The following is a 24,838-nucleotide window of genomic DNA, read 5'->3' on the forward strand; positions in this document are numbered from 1 at the left end:
TTATTTTGTTGAAAGGTAATACACTTCAAAACATATCAAAATAATATATTTGAAGTTTTAACTTTATTATTTTCCTATTACAGAAGGAATGCGTATTCACTACATAATAAAAGGGAAGGAGCACAAAAGGTATAAAGGAGTCTATTCAAAAACTGCCTATTATTCTATCCCAGGGAAAACTATTAACATTTTGGCATATTTCATTTTATCAGTCTTTTCCTATGTATTTTTAAACATAGCTCAGATGGTATTATATAAAAAGTCTTATATCCAGCCTTTTAAACATACGATTGTAGTAAAGTTATTTTTCTCATACCACTAAAAATTCTCTTTATAAACATAATTTCAATGGCAGAATAACATTCTATCATATGGATATACTTAAAGATTCGCAAATAATTAGTTAGGAGAGTTAGTGGGTCAAAGCATACAGACACGGTGAAGAGCACTTTGTTTCCTAGAAGGGTTGTGTTGAGAGCACAGGGAGGAGCAGAGACTCAGTGTCAAGGCTGGCGACGAGGAGCAGAAGCTCACAGGTCCTGGCCGAGCCGCTCCAGCTCGTCCAGGAGGAAGTCCATGTCAGCAAGGGTCAGGGAAGGGTTGGCCACGACCATGCGGAAGAAGTTGCCCTGGGTCCCATGGGGCTGGTAGCCAATCATCATGGAGCCCTCCTTCACCATGCGCTCCTTCAGCACAGGGGCCACCTGTGGGAGGGTAGAGACGGATTCCAGCTGCAGCCTGGAGTCAGGGCGGGGTGGGCTGGTTTCCTGGCCTGCCGCTACCAGAGATGCTTTTATCTCCCACCCAGCCACCTTCCATTCATAGAGTTCATTGCTCAGACCCTGACCTTGGCCCAGTTTACATTTTTCCACCACATCCAACCTGCCTTTCTATCTTCTTCTCTATCTTCTACTTTATTTCCCATTTCGCCCATCTCCAAGAAATCTGTCACATGGGCCATTTTCTGCCAGATCCTGACTTTTCTCTAATTCCCAACACTGCTTTAGTCTGCCCTGAAGCCTGTCATCCTGAACACTTTCTCCTTTCTTCATTTAATTCTTATAATATTTTTGATAATATTAATCTGTGTCCTGTGATCTAGCATGTAATTTACAAAATTGCCTTGAATACACTGGTTTCAAATAGGTAACTCTTTTTTTCTTTTTTTTTTGAGACAGAGTCTCACTTTGTTGCCTGGGCTACAGTGCCATGGCGTCAGCTTAGCTCACAGCAACCTCAAACTCCTGGGCTCAACCGATCTTCCTGCCTCAGCTTCCTGAGTAGCTGGGACTACAGGCATGCGCCAACATGGCCGGCTAATTTTTTCTATATATTTTTAGTTGGCCAATTAATTTATTTCTATTTTTAGTAGAGATGGGGTCTCACTCTTGCTCAGGCTGGTTTTGAACTCCTGACCTCAAGCAATCCGCCCGCCTCAGCCTCCCAGAGTGCTAGGATTACAGGCGTGAGCCACCATACCCGGCTGGTAACTCTTGTTTTCTAAAATAACAACTCCATACGGGCAAGAACACTCTTGTCCTTTCAGATCATCTGCAGCACCTCGTACCTATCTAGCCTTAGGGACCAGGGCATGACATATCTGCTCGCCTCTGGGAGCATGTATGGACTGGGCTTACCAGGTGTTCTGTCCCCAGCATCAGTGCTAAAGCTCTTCCAACATCTTTCTGCCTCACATCTGTCCGGGGCCTGAGCTCCCAGCACAGAGGTCTGTGGACTGCACACTGGTGACTTCTCTGACGTCTGTAATGCCCCTGTCTTCTTCTTACTTCCCAGAAATATACCTTGCTCCCCATGCCCACCACCAGACAAAATAAGCCACGTTGGGTGTCTTCCAGGTGGCATCCTGTCGTACCACGCACGGCCAGCAGGGGGCGGGAACGCGCCAGCTGCATCCGCGCCGAGCGGGCTTGGGCAGAGCGGGCGGGAAAGCCTACCTTAGACAGCCGTTCCTCGTAATCTGGACTCCCCCGCTGCCCCCGCAGGCTGGGGGGTACAAACCAGAAACACACGTTGACAAACTCGGGCTGAGAAGAATGAGGAGGGGAAAGCATGAGCTGAGGAACGGGGCCGGATTCCCCTCTCCCTGCCAAACCGAGAGCTGCAAAGGAGCAGGGGCTCGCACCTCCAAGACCAGCTCGAACCCTTCCCGCTTCTTCATTTCCTCCACCAAGTACCTGCGAACAGACAGTGAGAAATCACAGATGAAGAGGAAAGGCACAGAAAAGCAGGCCACAGAGAATGAGCCAGAGAGACACCGAGAGAAAGGCAGCCCTGAGAGCAGGCAGAGGGAGGGATGGGGAGAGGGGCCCTGGGACCCCCACCCAAGCCTACCGGGCAAGGGCAAAGGTCCGGTCCACGCGCTGCTCCAGCCCTTGCCCGCCCTGCGCCTTCCACATGACCCACAGCTTCAGACAGTCCACGCGGCGGCCACACTGCACCACCTTGTCTCCCGTGTCCAGAGCCACATCGTAGAACTTGTCCTGCTGGAAAAGGTAGCTGGCCTGGGCCCCGTGGCAGCGCTTGAGCAGGTTCTGTGCAGGGTGAGGAGACCGTCAGACCCTAGCCTCTGCACCAGGCTCTGCTCCAGGGCAGTGCTGGGGGTTCTTCCCTCAGCCCCCACAACGGGTGGGGGCATTGCTAGGATGGCAGCCAGCTGACTCAGACCCTTCACTACGTTTTCTCCCAACAGGCAAGGTTCTTCCTAAACTCTGCCCAGGATCCCTCTGACAGCAGCTTTAAGCTGGAAACTTTCCCCTTTGCATAATGACAGGCCAGGCCCTGGGGAAGTGAGGGAGCCCAATACAGCTTAGGGTGGTGGCTGATACTCAGCTTCAGACGGGATGGTAAAGAGAACACAGTAAGGCCTGGACCCTCCAAGGTGGCACAGAGAAGAAGATGGAGCTCCAGGGAGATAGATGGGGCCAGGGCAGGGGCAGGGCCAAGGGCAGGGGTGGACCCACCGAGGTGTCCCGGAGAAGCAGCGCACAACACTGCAGGCCTGCTGCAAGGAGCTTGTGGGGATTCCAGGCCACAGAGTCAGCCCTGAGTGGGGTGAAGCAAAGTCAGGTCAGTGGCTCCTCCTCAAGCTGCCCAACCAGAGACCCTCCTCCAGTAAAGGGGCTTTGGTCTCAACCCCACCCCAGTAGTCAGGAAGAATTCCCATGTCTGACCTTCCAGCCCTAACCAAGCATTCTCCAGTCTCCTTCCCACCAACCTCCTTTCCCCAGTACCAACCTAAGCCGCCCAGACCACGACTATTCTCTGGATCAAGGATTTCAAAGGCAAGATTTGGGAAGAAGGGGGCCGTATGCACCTCTGGATCCCATCCAGGAGATGCCTGTGTGTCTGTGACAGCAGGACGCTCCCACCCCAGGCAGCCTGTGGAGCAGGAGGAACAACGTGGGCCTTGGCTTCAGCTCGGCCCACCCCACCCCACCCACCCCAGGCCCAAGTCCCACTCACATCCACATGCAGCCATAGCCCGTGACGTTGGCACACGTTGGCAATTGCCTCCAGTGGGTCAAAGGCCCCCAGCACGGTGGTGCCAGCGGTGGCACTGACCAGGAATGGCACAGCGCCCTGTTGCAAGAATGTAGAGGGAAAAAGAAGCTGTAGAGTTATCTCAAAGCTACCCAGAGCCTGGTGCTGGGCCCAGCTCTAAGCTCTTTGCATGCTTGACCTGGTCCATTTCAACCGTACAACAACGTGTTACCGTCCTCTTTAATTTGCAGGCAAGGACACTGAGACTCAGAGATCCAAGCAGAAGCTCCAGAGATGAACTTCAAACCTAGGTCTGTCTGATTACTTATTTCCAAAGCTCATATTCTCAAAAAATTTTAATGTCTTACTGGAAGATCAAAATGCTATGACAAAAATTCAAATAGTGTGAAAGTTTATGCAGAAATTCAGTTAGTAATCAAAAACTACCACAAAGAAAAGCCCAACCCCAAATGTCTTCACTGATGAATTCCAGCAAACATTTAAAGAAAAATTTATACCAGTCCATGAACTCTTCCATAAAAAAGAATATAAAAAAACCAACTGTATACATTAGCAATGAACAATCTAAAAATGAAATTAAAAAAACAATTTCACTTACAAGAACATCAAAAAGAATAAAATACTTACGAATCACTTTAACAAAAGAAGTGTAAAATATATATTCTGAAAACCACAAAACATTGTGGAAAGAAAATAAAGACCTAAGTAAATGAAAAAACATTTCATGTTCATGGATGAACACAATCCCTATCAAAATCCCAGTTGGCTTCTTTGCAGAAATTGATATGCTGATCCTAAATTCATACGGAAATTCAAGAAACCCAGAATAGCCAAAAGCATCTTGAAGAAAAGTTAGAGGACTTAAACTTCCCAATTTCAAAACTTACTATAAAGTTACAGTAATCAAGACAATGTAGTCTATAGCTGCGGTCTCCAACGCCCAGGCTGTTAACCAATACCATTCCTTGGCCTGTTAGGAACTGGGCCGCATAGCAGGAGGTGAGCATTGGTGGTTGTGTCAGCAAAACTTCATCTGTATTTACAGCTGTTCTCCATCACTCACATCACTGCATAAGCTCCACCTCCCGTCAGATCAATGGTGGCATTAGATTCTCACAGGAGTGCGAACCCTACTGTAAATTTTGCATGCAGGGGATCTAGGTTGTGCGCTCCTTAAGAGAATCTAATGCCTAATGATCTGAGGTGGAGCTGAGGCAGTGATGCTAGTGCTGGGGAGCACCTGCAAATACAGATTATTCCTAAAGACAGAAAGTAGAATGTTGGTTGACAGGGACTGGGCGAGGGGGTAATGAGGAGTTGTTGTTTAATGAGTATAGTTTCAGTTTTACAAGACGGAGAGCTCTGGAGACTGATTTCACAACAACGTGAATGTGCTTAACACTACTGAACTATGCATATAAAAATGGTTAATATGGTAAATTTTATGTTACACACACACACAAAAAAAGAACTAGCAGTAGATTCTCAACAGGGACCCCACTGGCATGTTGGGTGGTACAGCTCTTGTTCATGCAGAGCTATCCCTACACATGGCAGAATGTTTCGCATCCCTGGTTCCCTCTCCATAAAGGCAGTAATGCCCTCTGGTTATTGTCACAAAACAAAGCAAAATAAAATAGCTCGACACACTTCCAAATGACCCCTCAATGACTGGAAGAGTCAGGGTAGGGTGGACAGTACCACCGGTCCCAAGCAAGTACCCTTGGATGAGAAAGGCTACAGGTGGAGTAGAAACCCCCTATGCAAAGGGAGGAAGCTGTCTAACCTCCACATCTTCAATTTCAGAAACATCCACGGCCTCTACACAAACTTAGAATGTGCTTATCCACCCATATGCCCACCACTTGGTCAATTCCTTTTCTCTGTTCAAATCTCAGCTCAACCATCACTTCTAAGGGAAGCCTTCCTTGACACTTTCACCTTTTGAGTAGGTCAATTTTCCTGTATTACCCTCAGCAACCTAGTGTCCCCACACCTCAGGCTCCCCGTAGTTGCTTCAGCCCACAGGGGAGATAGATGGGCCTGGAGCTCACAGCACACAGGCAGTTGTTGGTTTTTTTTGTTTTTGTTTTTTTTTTCGAGACAGAGTCTCGCTTGTTGCCCAGGCTAGAGTGAGTGCTGTGGCGTCAGCCTAGCTCACAGCAACCTCAAACTCCTGGGCTCAAGCAATCCTGCTGCCTCAGCCTCCCGAGTAGCTGGGACTACAGGCATGCGCCACCATGCCCGGCTAATTTTATATATATATTAGTTGGCCAATTAATTTCTTTCTATTTATAGTAGAGACGGGGTCTGGCTCTTGCTCAGGCTGGTTTCGAACTCCTGACCTCGAGCAATCCACCCACCTCAGCCTCCCAGAGTGCTAGGATTACAGGCGTGAGCCACTGCGCCCGGCTAGTTGTTTTACATATAGTTATGAATATCTCCCTTACTGGAGTAAAAACTCTATGAGGGGAAAAAATGGGCAAAAGATCTGAATAGACATTTCTCCAAAGAAAATATACAAGTGGCCAATAAACAGATGACAAGATGCTCAGCATCATTAATCATCAGGGAAATGCAAATCAAAACCTCAATAAGATACTGTGGCTGAATTAATGAAGTCATATTTGGGGTAAAAAAAAAAACAAAAAAAAAACAAAAAAAAAAAACCTCAATAAGATACTATGTCATACCCACTAAGTGGCTATAATGAAAAAAAGATAACAGGTGCTAGTAAGTATGTGGAGAAATTGAGAACCTCATACACTGCTGGTGGGATTGTAAACTGATGAGGCCACTATGGAAAACAGTTACAGCTCCTCAAAAGGTTAAATACAGGCTGGGCGCAGTGGCTCATGCCTGTAATCCTAGCACTCTGGGAGGCTAAGGCAGGAGGACTGCTTGAGGCTAGGAGTTTGAGACCAGCCTGAGCAAGAGTGAAACCCCCATCTCTAAAAAAAAAATAGAAAAATTAGCTGGTCATGGTAGCATGCACCTGTCATCCCAGCTACTCAGGAGGCTGAGGCAAGAGGATCACTTGAGCCCAGGAGTTGGAGATTGCAGTGAGCTATGATGATGCCACTGCACTCTAAATCAGGTGACAGAGCAAAACCCTGTCTCAAAAAAAAAAAAAGGAATGCAGAGTTACCATATGACCCAGCAATTCCACTCCTAGGTATATAGCCAAGAGAAATTAAAAATATGTGTTAACACAAAAACCTGTACACAAATGTTTATAGCAGAATTATTCACAATAGACTGGGCGTGGTGGTTCACACCTATAATTCTAACACTCTAGGAGGCCGAGGCAGGAGGATTGCTCAAGGTCAGGAGTTTGAAACCAGTGTGAGCAAGAGTAAGACCCCATCTTTACTAAAAAGAGAAAGAAATTAATTGGCCAACTAAAAACATATTAAAAAAATTAGCTGGGCATGGCGATACATGCCTATAGTCTCAGCTACTCAGGAGGCTGAGGCAGAAGGATTGCTTGAGCCCAGGAGTGAGGTTGCTGTGAGCTAGGCTGACTCCACAGCACTCTAGCCCGGGCAACAGAGTGAGACTCTGTCTCAAAATAATAATAATTATTCATAATAGCCAAAAAATTGAAATACCCCAAATGTCCATTAGCTGATGAGTGGATAAATAAATGTGGTGTATCCATGTAATGGAATATTATTTGCCATATAAAAGAATGAAGTACTGGTACATGCCACAACTTAGATGAACTTGAAGATATGCTTAGTAAAAGAAGCTCATTCCAAAAGACCATGTATAGGACGATTCCAGAGTTCAGAATAGGTAGATCCATAGACATTAAGTAGATTACTGGTTGTCTAGAACTGGGAGGTTTGGGGGAATTCAAAAATGATGGCTAAAGGGTATGGGGCTTCTTTTTTGAGGTGATGAAAATGTTCCAATATTGATTGTAGTGATAGTTACACAATTCTGTAAATATGCTAAAAACTACGAAACTATACACTTTAAGTGGGTGAATTATATGTTATGTAAATTATCGCAATAAAGCTATTACCAAAAAAAGTTTATAAAATAAAAGGCAAAACTCCGTTATTCTAATTGCTGCTCGTACTGCTACTCAGAGGTAACATCCATATATCAATAAATATATATTATTCTAATAACAAAAATAGGTTTTAATGTCCAGTCTACACTGCAACTTGCAAACATATACTTAGTATATATAGTGGAAGTATTTTCATGTTAGTATATATATTCTTACCGTATTATTTTAAATGGCTATGTAGTACTCTAACAATAATAATGAATAACAACAAAACCAGCAACTGTGCTAATATTTATATAGTACATCTATGTGCCTGGCACTGTTCTAACAGCTTTACCTATACTAATTCATTTAATCCTTACAACAACCCTATGTGGCAAGTTCTATATTATGCCCATTTTACAGAGGAAGAAACAGACACACAGATATACGATAACTTATTTTATCTACTGATAAACATTTAAAATTTTTAAAAATATTACACTTTGTTCCAGGAAATGTTCTCATGCAGAGTTCTATGCGCTTGTGATCATGGTTTATAGTTCAAATTCTTAGCAGTGGAACTCTGAAGCGGTAGATACATACATGTAAAAACTGCACAGATGGTGCCCTCCCAGACAGCTGCAGTAGTCACATGCCCCTTGGGGCAGGGGCGCTAGCGCCCCACATCCCGAAGCTCGGCCCACAGCCTTTACCACCACCCACTCGTCTTCCTCAGCTTCCCCTGCATAGACCCTCCCAGGCCACAGAAACCTTCCATGCAGCGCTCCAGGCCCCCAGATCCTCGCTGTGGGGCTGCCTGGGGGTCCCTCAGTGGCTCAGTCCTGCCCCTCAGAATCAGGCACAGGCCCCGAGAACAGCCTAGTGTCCTGGCCCTCAGGCTCCCGCAGCTGCTTCAGCCCACAGGGGAGATGGGCACGGAGCTCAGGGGAGGCATAAAGGGTGCCTCGAGCAGGACGCACCCAAGCAAGCCTCCAGAAGGGGACAGAGGGGCCCTGCCCCACCACCCCAGGGCCCCTCACTCACTCACCTCAGCCTCGGCCATAATGATCTGCTGCTCCAGATCCTCAGGGACCATTCTCCCTCTGAAAAAGAAAACCAAGTGGGAAGAGAAGTGAGAGGTTTCCTAGGCCAGGAGGGTTGAAAGGCCTGTGGAACGCAGGGAAGGTGGGGTTGGCAATGCAGAGGGCACATGCTGGTTTTTCCCTAAGTCGGGGGAGCGGGCTCTCCGGGCCTGGGGCAGGAGACTCTGGCAGGCGCTGGTGGACGGAGAAGCAATTCTGCAGGAACAGTGAGGGCAGAGAAGGCCACTGGAGTACGGGCCTGTGGCCAGTGTTTTCTGGCAGCAAGAAGGTACAGTGTAGCAAGCTGGGTCAGGGCCATGGACACAAAAGTATTTTCACCTCTCATCAGCCTTGACCACTCGGACACTGTCAGTGCCAAGTCCCAGAAAGGCAGCTCCCTTTTTGATGGAGTAGTGACACTGTGGAGGAAGGCAGAGGACAGGTTAACACGATTTGGGCTAGTGGTCAGCGGGCAGGAGGATGGGGAGGAGAAAGTCGGGCAAAAGTCAAGTTTGAGCCACAACAGATGGGATCCTGGACCAGGGCTTCTCAATGTCCATGTGCACATGGATCACCTGGGTGTCTGGTTAAAAGGCAGGTTCAGATTCAGTCAGTCTGGGGTGGGGCCTGAGACTGCATTTCTAACAAGCTCCCAGGCCATACCAATGCTGCTGGTCCACAGACCACACCCTGAGCAGAAAGAGCGCGGACTTAGGCCACTGCACTCCTTGCCCCAGCACCTGCCCCCAAGCAGAAGGCAGAGGGAATGGGAGTGTTCACTTGGAAGGGAGCACATCCACCCAGGTTCAGGCTGGCCTCGGAGGAGGACGGGGTAGGGAGGGTAGCAGAAGGGTCCCTGATTTAGCTGCCTAGAGGTAAGGATCAGGTGCCCAGGGTTGGTTCTGTGCCTCCTCCCACCTCCTTTGATGTGAAGAGGGCCAGGGGTGGCAGTGCACGGAGGCCCCGCTGCTTGCAGTCTGGGAAGCGCTGATAGCGGGCCAGGTTTATAGCATACATGTTGGAGATGGAGCCACCTGTGGCGGGAAGGGCACATGGCAAGAGGAATGGGCACCAGGTCAAGACTAGAGCTCACCTCCCCTGACCTATCCACCAGAAGAACCCATCAAAGAGACAGGTGTGACTGGCTCCCAGGGCATGAATTCCCAGGGCCAGTAGACCCACCTGACTATCCCCCTCCACTTGCTGGGCTGCCCCCAGGGGACAGCCACTACCTGGAGAGAGCACGGGCCAGGGCACCGATCCAGAGACTGCTGGCAAGCATGAAGATAGAGGGGACTGGACGGCCCTTTCTGGTCTGGCCCGGGCCCAGGTGGTGAGGACGCAAAGAGGAATCACCCCTCCCTGCCAGATGCTTAGGGCAAGAGAGTGATGGGGGAGGAGGAACCCTTAAAAAGATCAAAGAGCGGTCCACCTCCTTCTCACGTACCTGGGCAGAAGACCCCATCCCCAGAACTCCAGCCCACCAGGGCCCGGAGTTTCTTCAGCACCTCCTCTTCCATGAGTACAAACACAGGGGCGATTTCGTACGTGTACCTGGCAGAGAGGGAATGATGAGAAAAGGAGAGAGGCAGACAGGGACTGCCAGGGACAGCCCCTAACCAGCAGAGGAGTCAGAGAAAGGAGGTGGTGTGAATGGGCAAAGGAAGGGGTGGAAGAGAAAGACAGATTGGTGACAGAGAACCAGGGAAGCAAGGATGAGAAGAGACTGGGGTCAGGAGGCATGAGAAGGCTTGGAAGACAGCCGGAAGGATACGAGGGAAAATGCTCTGCCAACAGAGGTTCCCAGGAAATGGTCCCCCCAGTGACCCCCCAGTAAACCCAAACCCTCTGTGGGGGGCTGGGATGGCTCACTGGCTGGTGTTGAGGGTCTCGGTGATGATGCGCCCGGCCAGAGCGTGGGCATCCAGGCCCGAGAAGAGCTGGTTGAAGAACCGGGGGTGACCTGGAGAAGGGGAGCAGGGCAAGGTCAGGGTGGAGCTGGGTGCAGACTCCAAAGACCCCCCGCCCCCGCCAGGACCCAGGGCACACCGGTCTTGACACTGTATCGGATCACAGCCCGGCACCGTTCCAGGATCTGCTCCTGCGACTCCCCCTGGCTCCGCAGCTCCAAATCCAGTAGCTGCTTCAGCTCCTCCGGCTCCTTCCACTCGCAGACCTGGGAGGGGAAGGCACCGTGGACGGGCTGTCCAAACCACGCCTCAATAGACACGAGGCATCGCCAACTTGCACTTAGAACAACTTAGGAATATTTTCAAAGCGAAGATATTCACATGAACAAGGGTAAATAAACGTAGTAAGACCCAGCATGTAAATCCTTGAGGCACCCAGGGGGACGGAGATGAATTCAGGGGAGAAGGCTTACCAAAGGAGGAAAGTTCTAAGCCGAGTTTGGAAAGAGAAAGGGAAGGTTGGTGGGCAAGAGGGGGTGGGAGAAAGGACTCACCTTCTCAGAGGCACAGGTCCCTTTCCGAATGGCCTCATCCACGACAATCCCAAACACCTCCTGGAGCAAGGCTTCAGCAGCCATGGAGTTCCCATTCAGGGCGGGGAGTGGTTTTGAGTCAGCCATCAGGATAAAATCTGTGAGCAGAGCAGGAGTCATTTTCTCCTTGGCCCGTGCATCCTACCTGGACTTAACCAACAAACACCTCCATCCAAGCCCTGCAGCTCAGTCCCAGCCACCCAGCGTCTGTGCACAAACATGGGCAAGTGCGAGCATCCAAGCAGAAAGCCAGTGTGAACAGGTGGAAGAGAAAAAGACAGCTAGTGCTAAGCAGGGGGACCCTAGTGGCCACTGCTCACCTAAGGCAAAGACTTTCTGTGCTGGTAGTTCGGGAGAGCTGGGGGCAAGTGACACAATAGCTTCTCAGAAGAGCAGGACCAAGGCGGCAGAGGGAGTGAGGCAAAGCCAGCGAATCTCATGGTCATGATATAACTGTCATGACCCTTGCCCCAAAGACAACACTGACAGACCTGGGATAGGGCCAGCAGGTTGAGATAAGTCCCCTGTATAATCATTAGCTGACAGAAAAGGTGGGGACATGAGATGAAAGGCAAAAGGCATGTGGCAGGGTAGAGGGAAGCAGAGAGCTGGCATGGAAGCGGGTCTCCCACTGCTCACCTCAGAGCCCAGCGAGGGGGTGTGGGAGGGGAGGCAGGGCAGCTTCCTGGACACTGAGGGGGAGGTGAAACAGTTTAGGCTGATCTCTTTTGTTTGCAAGAAGGAAAGGAGGTTATGTTGAGGAAGCATTTTGCTAAACAAGCGCAATCCTGCGCCTTCCAGTCTGGGAGTCCTTGCTTAGCATGAGCACCAACTCTGTGTGTCCACTGGGAGGACCCAGCCCTCCCAGGCTGGATGCTGGCCCTTGGTGTCATCAGAATTCAGAAAGGAGGTGGGTGGGGGCTGAAGGCTGAGGAAGGCCTGCAGTGGAGCCGAATCCCGGGCAGGAGAAATGGGATGGGTGACAGGGAGGAAAAGGAGCATTTGCGTGTGGGGAGGAAAGCCATGAGCTGCAGGGAAATGAGCAGGGCTCCTCCCCAGGCCAGAGAAGGCACCAGCAGGCTGGGGCACAGAGGCAAAGGGAGGCAGGCAGAGCCTCGTGAGGTTGTGGAGAGTCTCGAGTGCCGGCCAGGCCGAGGAATCTAAATTTTATCCTGCACAAAATGGGAAGTCACTGAAAGATTGTTCAGCAAGGAATAATGTGATGAAAATGATGCTCTCAGAAGACAGGTTCATAGCAGCAGGATGCAGAAGAATTAACAGGCTGTTGCAGTAAACCAGGCAAGAGGTGACCCGCACTTGAATAAGGGTGATGCTGGTAGGAACGGACAGATGGAACAGTCCGCCTGCGTGGTCATTCCCTGGATTACACTGAAATCAACACTTAGGGGATCTATGTTAGAGAAGGAAGACTCAAAAATGACCCTGGGCATTTTGAACTTGGGTGACTAGAAAAATAATGGTACCCCTAAAAGAAATAGGAATGCAGAAAGGAAAAGCCGGACAGAAAATAAAATGGTTATTGGATGAGTATAAATACTCATCCAAGTGGAAATCTCCTGGGACTACGGATGCACCCATGGGAGAGGGCCAAGCCCAGAGCTCGGATGAGATACTTGAAGGGAAAGCAGATGTGAGAGGTGGGTACTCCTGAAGCCTGTGATGGGCCCCATCCCCCAAGGAACAGAACACTCAGAGAGATGGATGAAAGGAAGGGGCAAACACCGAGGCCTGGGGACCCCTCAAACGAGGAGCCAAAATGATCAAGAAAATCTGGAAGGGAAGCAACTTTCCTCAAAGGGGGCTACTGATATAATCCACTGTCCACAGCCACTAGATCTCACGCTACAACCACATGCCACACAACAACATTCCAGTCAACAATGGTAGTCCCATGACATTATAAAGGAGCTGAAAAATTCCTATCTCCTAGTCAAGTCTTAGCTGTCATAACAACAGTAGCACAAAATAGCTTTACTCACACATTTGTGGTTATGCTGGTATAAACAAACCTACTGCACTGCCAGTCAGTATAAAAGTATGGCACATACAATTACGTACAATAAACAATACTTGATATGTTACTGGTTTATGTATAAATATTTACTATGCTATATGTTTTATCATTATTTTAGAGTATACTCTTTTTACTTTTTTTTTTTTTAAGTTAACTATAAAAGAGCCTCAGGCAGGTCCTTTGGGAGGCAGGTTCCAGAAGAAGACATTGTTATCACAGGAGATGACAGTTCCATGCATGTTACTGCCCCTGAAGACCTTCCAGTGGGACAAGATGTGGAGGCAGAAGACAGCGATATTGATGATCCTGACCCTGTGTAGGCCTAGGCTAATGTGTGTTTGTGTCTTACTTTTTACAAATAAGTCTAAAAGGCAAAAAAAAAAAAAAAGTTTAATATAAAAAAGCTTACAGGCCGGGCGCGGTGGCTCACGCCTGTAATCCTAGCACTCTGGGAGGCCGAGGCGGGCGGATTGCTCAAGGTCAGGAGTTCGAAACCAGCCTGAGCAAGAGCGAGACCCCGTCTCTACTATAAATAGAAAGAAATTAATTGGCCAACTAATATATATATAAAAAAAAAAATTAGCCGGGCATGGTGGCGCATGCCTGTAGTCCCAGCTACTCGGGCGGCTGAGGCAGCAGGATTGCTTGAGCCCAGGAGTTTGAGGTTACTGTGAGCTAGGCTGACGCCATGGCACTCACTCTAGCCTAGGCAACAAAGCGAGACTGTCTCAAAAAAAAAAAAAAAAAAAAAAGCTTACAGAATAAAAGATATAAAGAAATAAAATATTTTTATATAGCTGTATAATGTATTTGCGTTTTAAGCTAAATGTTAAAAGAGTAAAAAAGTTTTTAAAAGTTTGTAAGTGGTTAGGCATGGTGGCTCACTCCTGTAATCCTAGCACTCTGGGAGGCCGAGGTGGGCGGATTGCTCAAGGTCAGGAGTTCAAAACCAGCCTGAGCAAGAGCGAGACCCCGTCTCTACTATAGATAGAAAGAAATTAATTGGCCAACTAAAATATATACATATATATAAAAATAAAATTAGCCGGGCATGGTGGCGCATGCCTGTAGTACCAGCTACTTGGGAGGCTGAGGCAGGAGGATCGCTTGAGCCCAGGAGTTTGAGGTTGCTGTGAGCTAGGCTAACACCACGGCACTCACTCTAGCCTGGGCAACAAAGTGAGACTCTGTCTCAAAAAAAAAAAAAAAAAAAGTTATAGCAAGCTAAGTTTGGTTTATTACAGAAGGAGGAAAAAATTTTAAATACATTTAGTGTAATCTAAATGTATGGCGTTTATAAAGTGTACAACAACGTCCTAGGCCTTCATGTTCACTCACTGACTCACCCAGAGCAACTTCCAGTTCTGCATGTAAGTGCCCTATGAAGGTGTACCATTTTTTATCTTTATACCATATTTTTACTATACCTTTTCTATGTTTAGACATGCTTAGATACACAAATACTTTGTGTTACAATTGCCTACAGTATTCAGTACAGTCCATGCTGTACGGGTTTGTAGCCTAGGAGCAACAGCCATACCGTATAGCCTAGGTGTGTGGTAGGTTATACCATCGAGGTTTGTGTAAGAACACTCTATGAGGTTTGCACAACCAGAAAACTGCCTAACGATGTGTTTCTCAGAACATGTCCCCATCTTTAAGAGATACATCACTGTAGTTGAAAACATAGGTCCAAGGATCCTTGGTGGTCCTACCCTTACATTTTCCTGGGTGGATTGGGTTTGGGAAAAACAGGAGAGCTAACCCAGGCCTCGGTCCTTCATCAGCACTCCTTCCAGCTTCCCTGGTGGGTGGCAGCAGTTGAAATCAAGAGGCTTGAAGGAGGACAGAGGTTAACAAAAATAGGTACCATTTAGGTACTTACCATATACCACCCTCTGTACTTAATGAGCATTATTCTAATTTGCATTGCCATTTAGGATAAATTTATCATCTGCATTTAGAAATAAGAAAACTGAGTTTCAGAGACACTATGTACCATGTCCTGGTCACACAGCCGGCACATGGCTGAGCTGGGTTCAGACACAGTGTGTTGGGCTCTGAAGCCCTAACTATGGTGCTCCATTGCCTCATGCACGGCTCTCCTGGGCACAGAGTTCACTGTAGTGGAAAAACCACTGGGCCAGGAGACCTGAGGGGCCCTTAGGGCCCCAGTTTCTAGAAAATAAAAGACAGAATCTCTAAGGCGCGTGCAGGTGTTCATAGAAAGTCTGCAGGCAACAAGGATGTCAATTGCTCTAGTAACTGAGCTCAGGCCATTGGATTTCACAAGCAGGCCGGGGAAGACCTTCCTGTCAGAGTTGGGGGCCGAGGCACGGGGATAGGGTGCAAGGTATTAAAGAGGGAATGGCTGGTGAAGCAAGAGACTCTCACTGGAGAGAGGCTTCCCCCGAGGCTCTGAACAGAAGGTCTGCAAGGGAAACTTTAGCTCAGTCCACTGGCACCTTCTTTATCCATGCACCTCAGCTACTGCTCAGAAATGAAACCCGGAGGTGGGTGCTCTGAACACTGAACACTCCCAGTTTCCTCCTGGAGAAAACGGGGAGGTGAGACATCACTATCTTCATTCCTCACATGGAATCCTGTCCCAGGAAGAGCCCCTGCCCGCAAAGAGTCTTTCTTTCTTTTTTCATTTTAGAGATGGAGTCTTGCTATGTTGCTCAGGCTGAACTCAAACTCCTGGACTCAAGTCATCCTCCTGCCTCAGCCTCCCGAGTAGCTGAGACTACAGGCATGTGCACCACTGCACCCAGCTTTGCAGAAAGCCTTTCCTTTTTTTTTTTTTAAACTGGTGTATGGGCTGCCTCCGAGAGCCTTTCTTTTTAAAAGCAAGGACGCTAACCCACAAGATGGAAAACTAAGCAAAAAAACAGGAATAATAGAGTTAGGAACAGCACTCTAGCCCCTGTTTGAGAGGATGCTGGTAGGACCAAGTAGGGTTTATCTGAAAAATCCCCATGTTGGATTAATAAAATGTGGTATATGTATACCATGGAGTACTACTCAGCTTTAAGAAACAATGGTGATATAGCACCTCTTGTATATTCCTGGATACAGCTGGAACCCATTCTGCTAAGTGAAGTATCTCAAGAATGGAAAAACAAGCACCACATGTACTCACCAGCAAATTGGTATTAACCGTCAACACTTAAGTGGACATATAGGAGTAATATTTATCAGGTGTCGGGAGGGTGGGGGGAGGGGATGGGTACATACAACCACAATGAGTAAGATGTGCAACGTTTGGGGGATGGACACACTTGAAGCTCTTAACTCAATGAGGGAGGCGGATATGGGCAATATATGTAACCTTAACACTTGTACCCCCATAATACGCTAAAATAAAAATAAATTAATTAATTTTAAAAAATCCCCATGTTTTTTCTGACTTCATGGGATCTGTAGTCTATAAATTCCTCAAACTGTCAACTCCCTCATATCTTTCCTTTCTTCACTTATATGAGAGGACTTCAAAAAGTTCATGAAAAAATGAATTTAAAAGATAAAAATAAAAAATATAAACTTTATTTCTTAACAAAAGCTCCATCCATTTCAAGACACTCTTGTAAGTGATGATACCAGCCATTTAGTCCAGCCCTAAAGGTCCTCGGTGGGAATTTAACCATGTCAATTCAGTCTTTTTAAAATTATTAACTGAAAAAAATATGGTTGCCCTTTAAAGATTTTTTTTTAAAGATTAGGGAAAAAAAGAAGTTAGAAGGAGTCAAATCAGGAATGTTAGGAGGATCCCTAATGATTTTCCATTGAAACTCTTTCAAAACTGCCTTTGTTTGATGAGAGGAATGAGCAGGAACATTGTCATGGTACAGAAGGACTCTCTGGTGAAGCTTTCCCAGGTGCTTTTCTGCTAACTTTCTCAAAACACTCATAATACACAGATGCTATCATTCTTTGGCCCTCCAGAGAGTCAACAAGCAAAATGACCCGAGCATCCCAAAAAACTGTTGCCATGACCTTTGCTCTTGACCAGTCCCCCTTTTGCTCTGACTAGGCCACATCCACCTCTTGGTAGCCATTGCTTTGGTTGTGCTTTGTCTTCAGGATTGCACTGGTCAGACGTATTCCATCACCTGTTACAGTTCTTCAAAGAAAGGCTTCAGGATCTTGATTCCACGTGTTTAAAATTTCCACTGAAAGCTCTGCTCTTATCTGCAGCTGATCTGGGTGCAACTGTTTGGCACCCATCAGTGAAAAGTTTGCTCACCTTTGATTTTTCAGCCAGAATTGAGTAAGCTGAATCAGTTGAGATGTCTATGGTGTTGGCTATTGTTCCTGCTGTTAGTGGTCAGTCCTCTTTAATTAGGGCATGAACAAGATTAATTTTTCCTCAAAATTAATGTGGATGGTCTGTCACTACAGGCTTCATCTTCAACACTATCTCACTTCTTCTTAAAATGGGCTGTCCATTTGTAAACTCCTGATTTCTTTGGTTTTATTTTCCACATAAACTTTTTGTAAAATATCGGTGACTTCACCATTTTTTCATCCAAACTTCAACATAAATTTGATGCTTGTTCTTGCTTCAATTTTAACAGAATTCATGTTGCTCTGATAGAGGCTCTTGTCAAACTGATGTCTTATCCTTCTTAGTGCCTCAAACTAGATCCTGTTCAGACATGTTATAACAAGTTAGCATTAATTTATTTTGGTGCAAAAAAAGTTTGAAATCTATGCGTCATTTTTCATTATATGCATTTTCCGTGAATTTTTTGAAGACCTCTTATATAACCTAGATTGTATAGTCTATAGTTTTAACCACTCTCTTTCCAAGCGCAATTCAACTAGCCTGTCCTTCTCTCACCAAATCCACCAAGCCTGCTGGATTCTGCTAGTGAAAACCACATAACCAATCAAACTGGTATCACTATCATTCGTGGTCTCTGTGCTCATTCCAATTAAACACAGCAGATAGAACACATATGTTTACCACTACTATTTCCTAAAACTCCACCAAAATTACATCAATCAAATTTTCAATCTGGATGAATAAGGCAAATGAGAAAAGAGACAAGAAGTGAAAGATCTCAATAATCACAGAAGAGAGAAAGCAGAGGAGAAGTGGTAACTGGTTAGCAAATAACAGAAAGCCAAACAAGTATGTCTGCAAAGAGCCAATAGGAAACAAGCTGGTTCTTGGGGCAGAAGCCCAGGAAGGCTCAGGAATGAAAGCACTAGCTATCTTAGAAGGTGTGGGGGTGGGGAGACAGCCATTAATAAAAACATGGAGATGAAATGATCTGTATAAGGCACAGCCAGACCCTCATTCTTCTTCCCCTGCCCACTCAGCCAGGTAGCTCTCCTCCAACTTCTAAAGAAGCAGAATGTTTGTTCTCTGGAGAAACTGAAACAGAGAGACCAGGACTTTAGGACACCAGGTGCAGAAGGTGGGGATGAGGCACTGTCCTGCATACAGGAAGATTCAGAGGAAGTTACATATCAAATCAACCCCAATCAGCTCTCAGAATTAGTCACCAGGGGTAAACTCTTCAAGGGCAGGAAATCAAAGAACACCTCTCTGAAGAAACTAAACTGACGAGCCCAAGAAAGGACCTACTGATACTTATTTTGGTTCTCACACAATCACCTGTCAGTGATGCCCACCAGTCAATATGACCTGTTCATGCACTTGAATCTTCCAGCATGTCGTAGTGCCTCACTCTAAAATGTGAACATATGGCCCAGGATTACCAGACACTTAAAGAAAGCCCCTAACTTTGAACCATACAGGAAACATAGACGAACTGAAAAAAGGCATTTAGTAGAAGCAGAGAAATGCAGGGAGAAGAAAGTCTCACAAATCAAAAAAATATTGGGCCAGGTACGGTGGCTTGCCTGGCATGCCTGTAATCCTACCGTGTTTCCCCAAAAATAAGACAGGGTCTTACATTTATTTTTCCTCAAGAAAACACCCTAGTGCTTATTTTCAGGGGATGTGTTATTTTTTTAAAGTACAGTACAACAATCTACATTTATTCAAATATAGTTACGTCTCTTCTTCTGGAACATCATAACTCTCCAAACCCCGAATTCCATCCTGAATTTCTTGTGACTCTATTTCCTCTAGAACCATTGCCCCTAATCTCCCATGTTGAGCAATAGAGCTCTCATGGGGCAGATGAGAAGGGCTGCTCATCTTCTTTACCGCTTCACGCCCAAATGCATGGGTTGTCCATATATGCTGCAGAGCCACGCCCATCACTGGGTCTTATTTTGGGGGTAGGGCTTATATTGCACAAATGCTTAGAAATCCTGCCAGGGCTTATTTTATGGGTAGCTCTTATTTTCTGGGAAACACGGTAGCACTCTGGGAGGCTGACGCAGGAGGATCGGTTGAGGTGAGGAGTTTAAGACCAGCCTTAGCAAGAGTGAGACCCCATCTCTACTAAAAATAGAAAAAATTAGTCGGACAACTAAAAATAGAAACAAAACAAAAAAAAATTAGCTGGGCGTGGTGGTGAGTGCCTGTCCTCCCAGCTATTCAGGAAGCTGAGGCTGGAGGATCACTTGAGCCCAGGAGTTTAAGGTTGCATTGAGCTATAATGACACCACTGCACTCTAGCCAGGGCAATACAGTGAAACCCTGTCTCAAAAAAAAAAAAAGTAATTCAGGTGGGGCAGAAGAATCACTGGAACAGGACCTTGAAGTTGCAGTGAGCTATGATCAGGCCACTGCGTTCCAGCCTGGGTGACAGAGTGAAACCCTGTCTCACACAAAAAATAAATAAATAAAAAATAAATAAAGTAATTCACTGGTTTTTATACTCACAAAGTTGTGTGTCAGTCACCACTATTTAATTCCAGAACATTTCATCACCCCAAAACTATTAGCGGTCACTCTCTATGCATTTTTTAAAAGACTGAAAAAGAAGGAAAAATATTTCAAACTGTTAACTGTACTTCTTTCTAGATATTGGAAATATGGATGATTTTAATCTTCTTATTTATATATTTCCATATCTTTATAATTTTGTACAGTCATTTCACATTACTTATATAATTAAAGGTTATTTATAAACAACAACAAAAAATTATGAAGGAATTAGGGGCCGCAAGTATTCCAAAATATATAAATCACCAGGCTCAAGGAATGTCATTTGTATATTATGTGGTTTCCCAACTTTCTCAATCTACTATTATCAAAGGTCTACTAAGCATGGCAAAGCAACCCACACCACTCATTCCTATTATGCAACCTCTGCAACCCCCGCTGGCTCTCAGGGAGGGGAATGGGTTCAGCTTGTTCAGCAAACATTGACTGAGTGTCTACTTCTGTGTACCTGGCTGGCATTACCCCAGGTGCTGCATCTGCCCTGTGGGCTGCAGCTAATAGGCCAGTGAGGGAGACTACCACGTAAAATAAAGGCATGATTTGCACAACAGAGTGGAGTGCTCACCAAGGAAAGGCACAACTTGTCAACCCTGCTCAACTGGCTCAGGGCAGGCTCCAGGGAGCAAACACTCAGGCTTTCCCTAACCACATAGAGAGCTGGGGGGGGGGGGGGCGGGGACGACGGGACTGATCAGGTATCATTACAATACTATTAGAAAAGTGATGGGGTGGGCCAGAGGGAAGAGGAGTTAGGGAAGGTCACACAGGAGGAGGCCCGCCTGGGGGTAAAGGGATCTAGGCAGTTACCACTTGAAGTGGCTTATTGTTAGAAAGTTAAAACACTGCCCTGTGTGCTGTCGGCTTATCAACAAACCCCACTGACTCCACACTCACATTAACAGAGGCACAAACTCTCCTTGTGTATACCATGTTTTGACCGCTTCTAGACAGCACATTCCTGGGCTGAGAGACCTAAGTCTTACCCTTCATCAAGTAAACCAATGCAAAATAGGCACCCCCATAAAAGTTAGTTTCCATCTTCCCCATCTTCTCCCTTCCCTCTCCCAGGGTCTCAACAAAGGCATTCAGTAAACATTTGTTGAATGAATCAACAATGTACAGGTACTGAAAAATAATGCTGCATTCTGCTTACATTTCATTTCCATCAGCCAAGAATCTATAGTAATGATAATTTAGATTTGCAAAGTTTTTTTTTTTTTCCTTCTCAAAGCCTTATCATCTATTGCCACATTTGATCCTCATAGTAGTACCAGAAATTTGCCTGAATGGGCACTTACTCATTCTCATTTTCAAGATGAGGACTTTTGGGCCACAGAGGGTGACCTAATTTGTCCACAATTAAAGGTAGCAAGGCAGCAAGCCTAGATCATTTTCTGACTTCCACGCAATACCTCTTCCTCTGTATCTCTGGTCCCTTTTAAGTCTAGCATGTCTCACTGCTTCTCACCATACACAAAAATAAACTGCAGCTAGGATAAAGACATAAACTGAAAATATACAACTATATCAGAAGGAAGTACAGCGACATATTTTAAGAACCTTGAGGTAGCGTCTCACAAAAACCCAAAAGCCACAGGCAGATTTGACAGTGTAAAACTTTTTAAATTTTTTATAAATAAAGATACTATTAAAGTGGTTAAGGATAACTCATGATTTTCTTTTTCCCACTCATTATCTTATCTACTGAATGTTTTTCAAATGTTTTTTGCTCTTTTTTTTTTCCTTAGCTCCCATAGGGACTGTCAAAAATTGGCAATGCCGACTATATTTCAAGTCGTCATGGCAGGGTTTTGAAAAGTTTTGAAATTGAAAAGTTGAAAAGTTTTCAGCTGGCAATAATCTCCCCTTGGATAAACCTCATTGGCTACGATACTGCCACTGCACAAAGCTTTGCTCTCCTTTAAATTGTTCTTTTTCATATAAATTTTAAAATTAGCTTAAGTTCTTTAAGTTGTTTTAAATTAATGTAATCTTAACTTAATCTATAGCCAAAATTGATGTCTTTTCAGTAGTCTTTCTGTTCATGAACCTGGTAAAACTCTCCATTTAATCAAATCCTTTTTTTTCTTCATTAAAGCAGTATGGTTTTCTTTTTTTTCTTTTTTGAGACAGAGTCTCACTTTGTTGCCCAAGCTAGAGTGAGTGCCATGGCGTCAGTCTAGCTCACAGCAACCTCAAACTCCTGGGCTCAAGTGCCTCAGCCTCCTGAGTAGCTGGGACTACAGGCATGCGCACCATGCCTGGCTAATTTTTTGTATATATATTTTTAGTTGATCAATTAATTTCTTTCTACTTTTAGTAGAGACGAGGTCTCACTCAGGCTGGTTTCAAACTCCAGACCTCAAGCAATCCGCCCGCCTTGACGTCCCAGAGTGCTAGGATTACAGGTGTGAGCCACAGAGCCCAGCCAGTATGGTTTTCTTAATACATGCCTTGCACTTTCCTGTTAATTTTTTTTCTAGAAACATAATATTTTTATTGTGGATGAGACTATTTCATGACATTTTATGGTTGGTTATTCTTAATTTTATTTATATAATTTTTTATTTTATTTTATTTTTTTTACCTTTTTTAGCCCTGACCTTAGCAAGAAGATATTTATATAATTTTTGTTTGTCAATCTTACATCTGGCCATGTTGCTGAACTCACTAGTTTTAATATACTGTGAATCATTTCTCTTTATAGATGAATATATTTACATGAAAATAATGAGATTTTGGAGTGGTCAGGTATTCTAGCAGAATATTAGATTTTTTGTTGTTTGTTTTGAGACAGGGTCTCCCTCTGTCACTCTGGCTAGAGTGCAGTGGCCTCATCAAAGCTCACTGCAACCTCATACTCCTGGGCTCAAATGATCCTCCTGTCTTGGCCTCCCAAGTAGCTGGGACTACAGGCACGTATCACCACACCAGGCCAAGTTTCTATTTTTGTAGAGACTGGCGTGAGGTCTCGCTCCTGCTCAGGCTGGTTTCAAATTCCAGACCTCAAGAGATCTTTTGTCTGGGCCTCCCAGAGTGCTCCCACTGCACCCAGCCTCAGAATATTAGTTTTGTTTTGTTTTTTCAAGACAGAATCTCACTGTTGCCTGGGCTAGAGTGCTGTGGCATCAGCCTAGCTAACAGCAACCTCAAACTCCTGGGCTCAAGCAATCCTCCTGCCTCAGCCTCCCGAGTAGCTGGGACTACAGGCATGTGCCACCATGCCCGGCTAATTTTTCCTATATATTTTTATTTGTCCAGCTCATTTCTTTCTAGCTTTTTAGTAGTGATGGGGTCTCACTCTTGCTCAGGCTGGTTTCAAACTCCTGAGCTCAAATAATCTGCCCACCTTGGCCTACCAGAGTATTAGGATTATAGACATGAGCCACCACACCCATCCTCAGAATATTAGTTTAGATGGTAAACATTCCTGACTTGTTCCCATCTTTGATAGGAATGTTTCAAATACTTTCCCAAAGTGTCAGGTGTGGTGGCTCACGCCTATAATCCTAGCACTCTGGGAGGCCGAGGCGGGCAGATCGCTGAAGGCCAGAAGTTCGAAACCAGCCTGAGCAAGAGTGAGACCCTGTCTCTACTAAAAATAGAAAGAAATTAATTGGCCAACTAAAAACATATAGAAAAAAATTAGCCAGGCATGGTGGCACATGCCTGTAGTCCCAGCTACTCGGGAGGCTGAGGCAGGAGGATCGCTTGAGCCCAGGAGTTTGAGGTTGCTGTGAGCTAGGCTGATGCCACGGCACTGTAGCCCAGGCAATAATAAAACTCTGTCTCAAAAGAAAAAAACAAAAGAAAAGCTTTCCCATAAAAATTGACTTTTGTTCTCAAAAAAAAAAAAAAGCTGAAAGATAAATAAAAACTGAAGAGAAAATATTTTAAATGCAGATGACAAAAAATAGTTAATATCCATAACATAGAGAGGATTTCTACCAATCAGTAAGAAACAGACAATCTACTTTTTTTTAATAGGTAAAGGATATGAACAGGCAGTTTACAAAAACCATTAAAATGGTGAGAAAGCTATAAAATAGTCCTGTCTACTTGGGAGCCTCAGGCAGGAGGATTGCTTAAGCCCAGGAGTTGAAGACCAGCCCAAACATAGCAAGATCCAGATCTACATCTTAAAAAAAAAAAAAAAAGAAAAAGAAAGAAGAAAGAAAAAGCACTAAGAAATGCTTAAGCTCATTATTAATGACATGCAAATTAAAACAATGAAATACAATTTTTCACCTACTAATCAAATCAGTAACTATACAAAAAAATTCAGGCAGGGGCAGGGCAAGGTGCCTCATGCCTGTAATCCCAGCATTTTGTGAGGCTGAGGCGAGAGGATCACTTGAGTCCAGGAGTTCCATACCAAACTGGCCAATATAGTGAAACTCTATCTCCACAAAAAAATAAAAACAATTATCAAGGCTCAGGGAGGAAGATTCCCCTCAACCCAGGCATTTGAAGTTCCAGTGAACTATGATCTGAGTAAGTTGTTGCAAACTTTTACAATTCAATTTCACAAAATCTATTAAAACTTAACATACACATATCCTACCTACAAATCTATAAATGCAAAAGGATAACTATTTAAGGATGTTAGTTATAGCACTGTTTATAAAGCAAAAAAACTGAACCAACCTAAATGTTCAAGATGGGACTAGACAAATTGAAATACAAACATAAATTTGGAACACTACACAATTTGGAACACTACACAACAATTTTTTAAATGTGAACTGTGGCACATTCCAGGTGCTCAATAAATATGTACTGGACGGAAAAAAAAAATTTTGTATGAATACAGAAAAAAGTC

General features: G+C 45.3%; 1 protein-coding gene and 1 pseudogene across 5 annotated transcripts in view; both read right to left on the reverse strand.

Moving 5' to 3' along the window:
• CSAD (cysteine sulfinic acid decarboxylase) overlaps positions 1-24,838 on the reverse strand; it is a 26,797-nt gene continuing 1,959 nt past the window's right edge. For 2 of the 5 annotated variants that reach the window (XM_012763383.3, XM_012763367.3), the window contains exons 2-15: positions 11,072-11,208; positions 10,657-10,783; positions 10,480-10,570; positions 10,055-10,161; positions 9,526-9,641; positions 8,947-9,026; positions 8,574-8,628; positions 3,484-3,600; positions 3,335-3,399; positions 2,982-3,063; positions 2,353-2,552; positions 2,144-2,195; positions 1,956-2,045; positions 1-704 (exon numbers count right to left, since the gene is read on the reverse strand). In XM_012763383.3, the coding sequence (XP_012618837.1) occupies positions 531-704; positions 1,956-2,045; positions 2,144-2,195; positions 2,353-2,552; positions 2,982-3,063; positions 3,335-3,399; positions 3,484-3,600; positions 8,574-8,628; positions 8,947-9,026; positions 9,526-9,641; positions 10,055-10,161; positions 10,480-10,570; positions 10,657-10,783; positions 11,072-11,197 (1,482 nt within the window). In that variant the 5' untranslated portion in view covers positions 11,198-11,208 and the 3' untranslated portion in view covers positions 1-530. Of the gene's footprint in view, positions 705-1,955; positions 2,046-2,143; positions 2,196-2,352; positions 2,553-2,981; positions 3,064-3,334; positions 3,400-3,483; positions 3,601-8,573; positions 8,629-8,946; positions 9,027-9,525; positions 9,642-10,054; positions 10,162-10,479; positions 10,571-10,656; positions 10,784-11,071; positions 11,209-11,430; positions 11,539-11,749; positions 11,803-24,838 lie in introns of those variants that run through there. The other 3 variants (XM_076007298.1, XM_012763411.3, XM_076007299.1) reach the window with 3 other exon arrangements.
• Positions 21,766-21,927, reverse strand: LOC142873489 (uncharacterized; annotated as a pseudogene).

The sequence above is a fragment of the Microcebus murinus genome, chromosome 10 (assembly GCF_040939455.1).
Source record: "Microcebus murinus isolate Inina chromosome 10, M.murinus_Inina_mat1.0, whole genome shotgun sequence".
Taxonomy (NCBI): Eukaryota; Metazoa; Chordata; class Mammalia; order Primates; family Cheirogaleidae; genus Microcebus; species Microcebus murinus.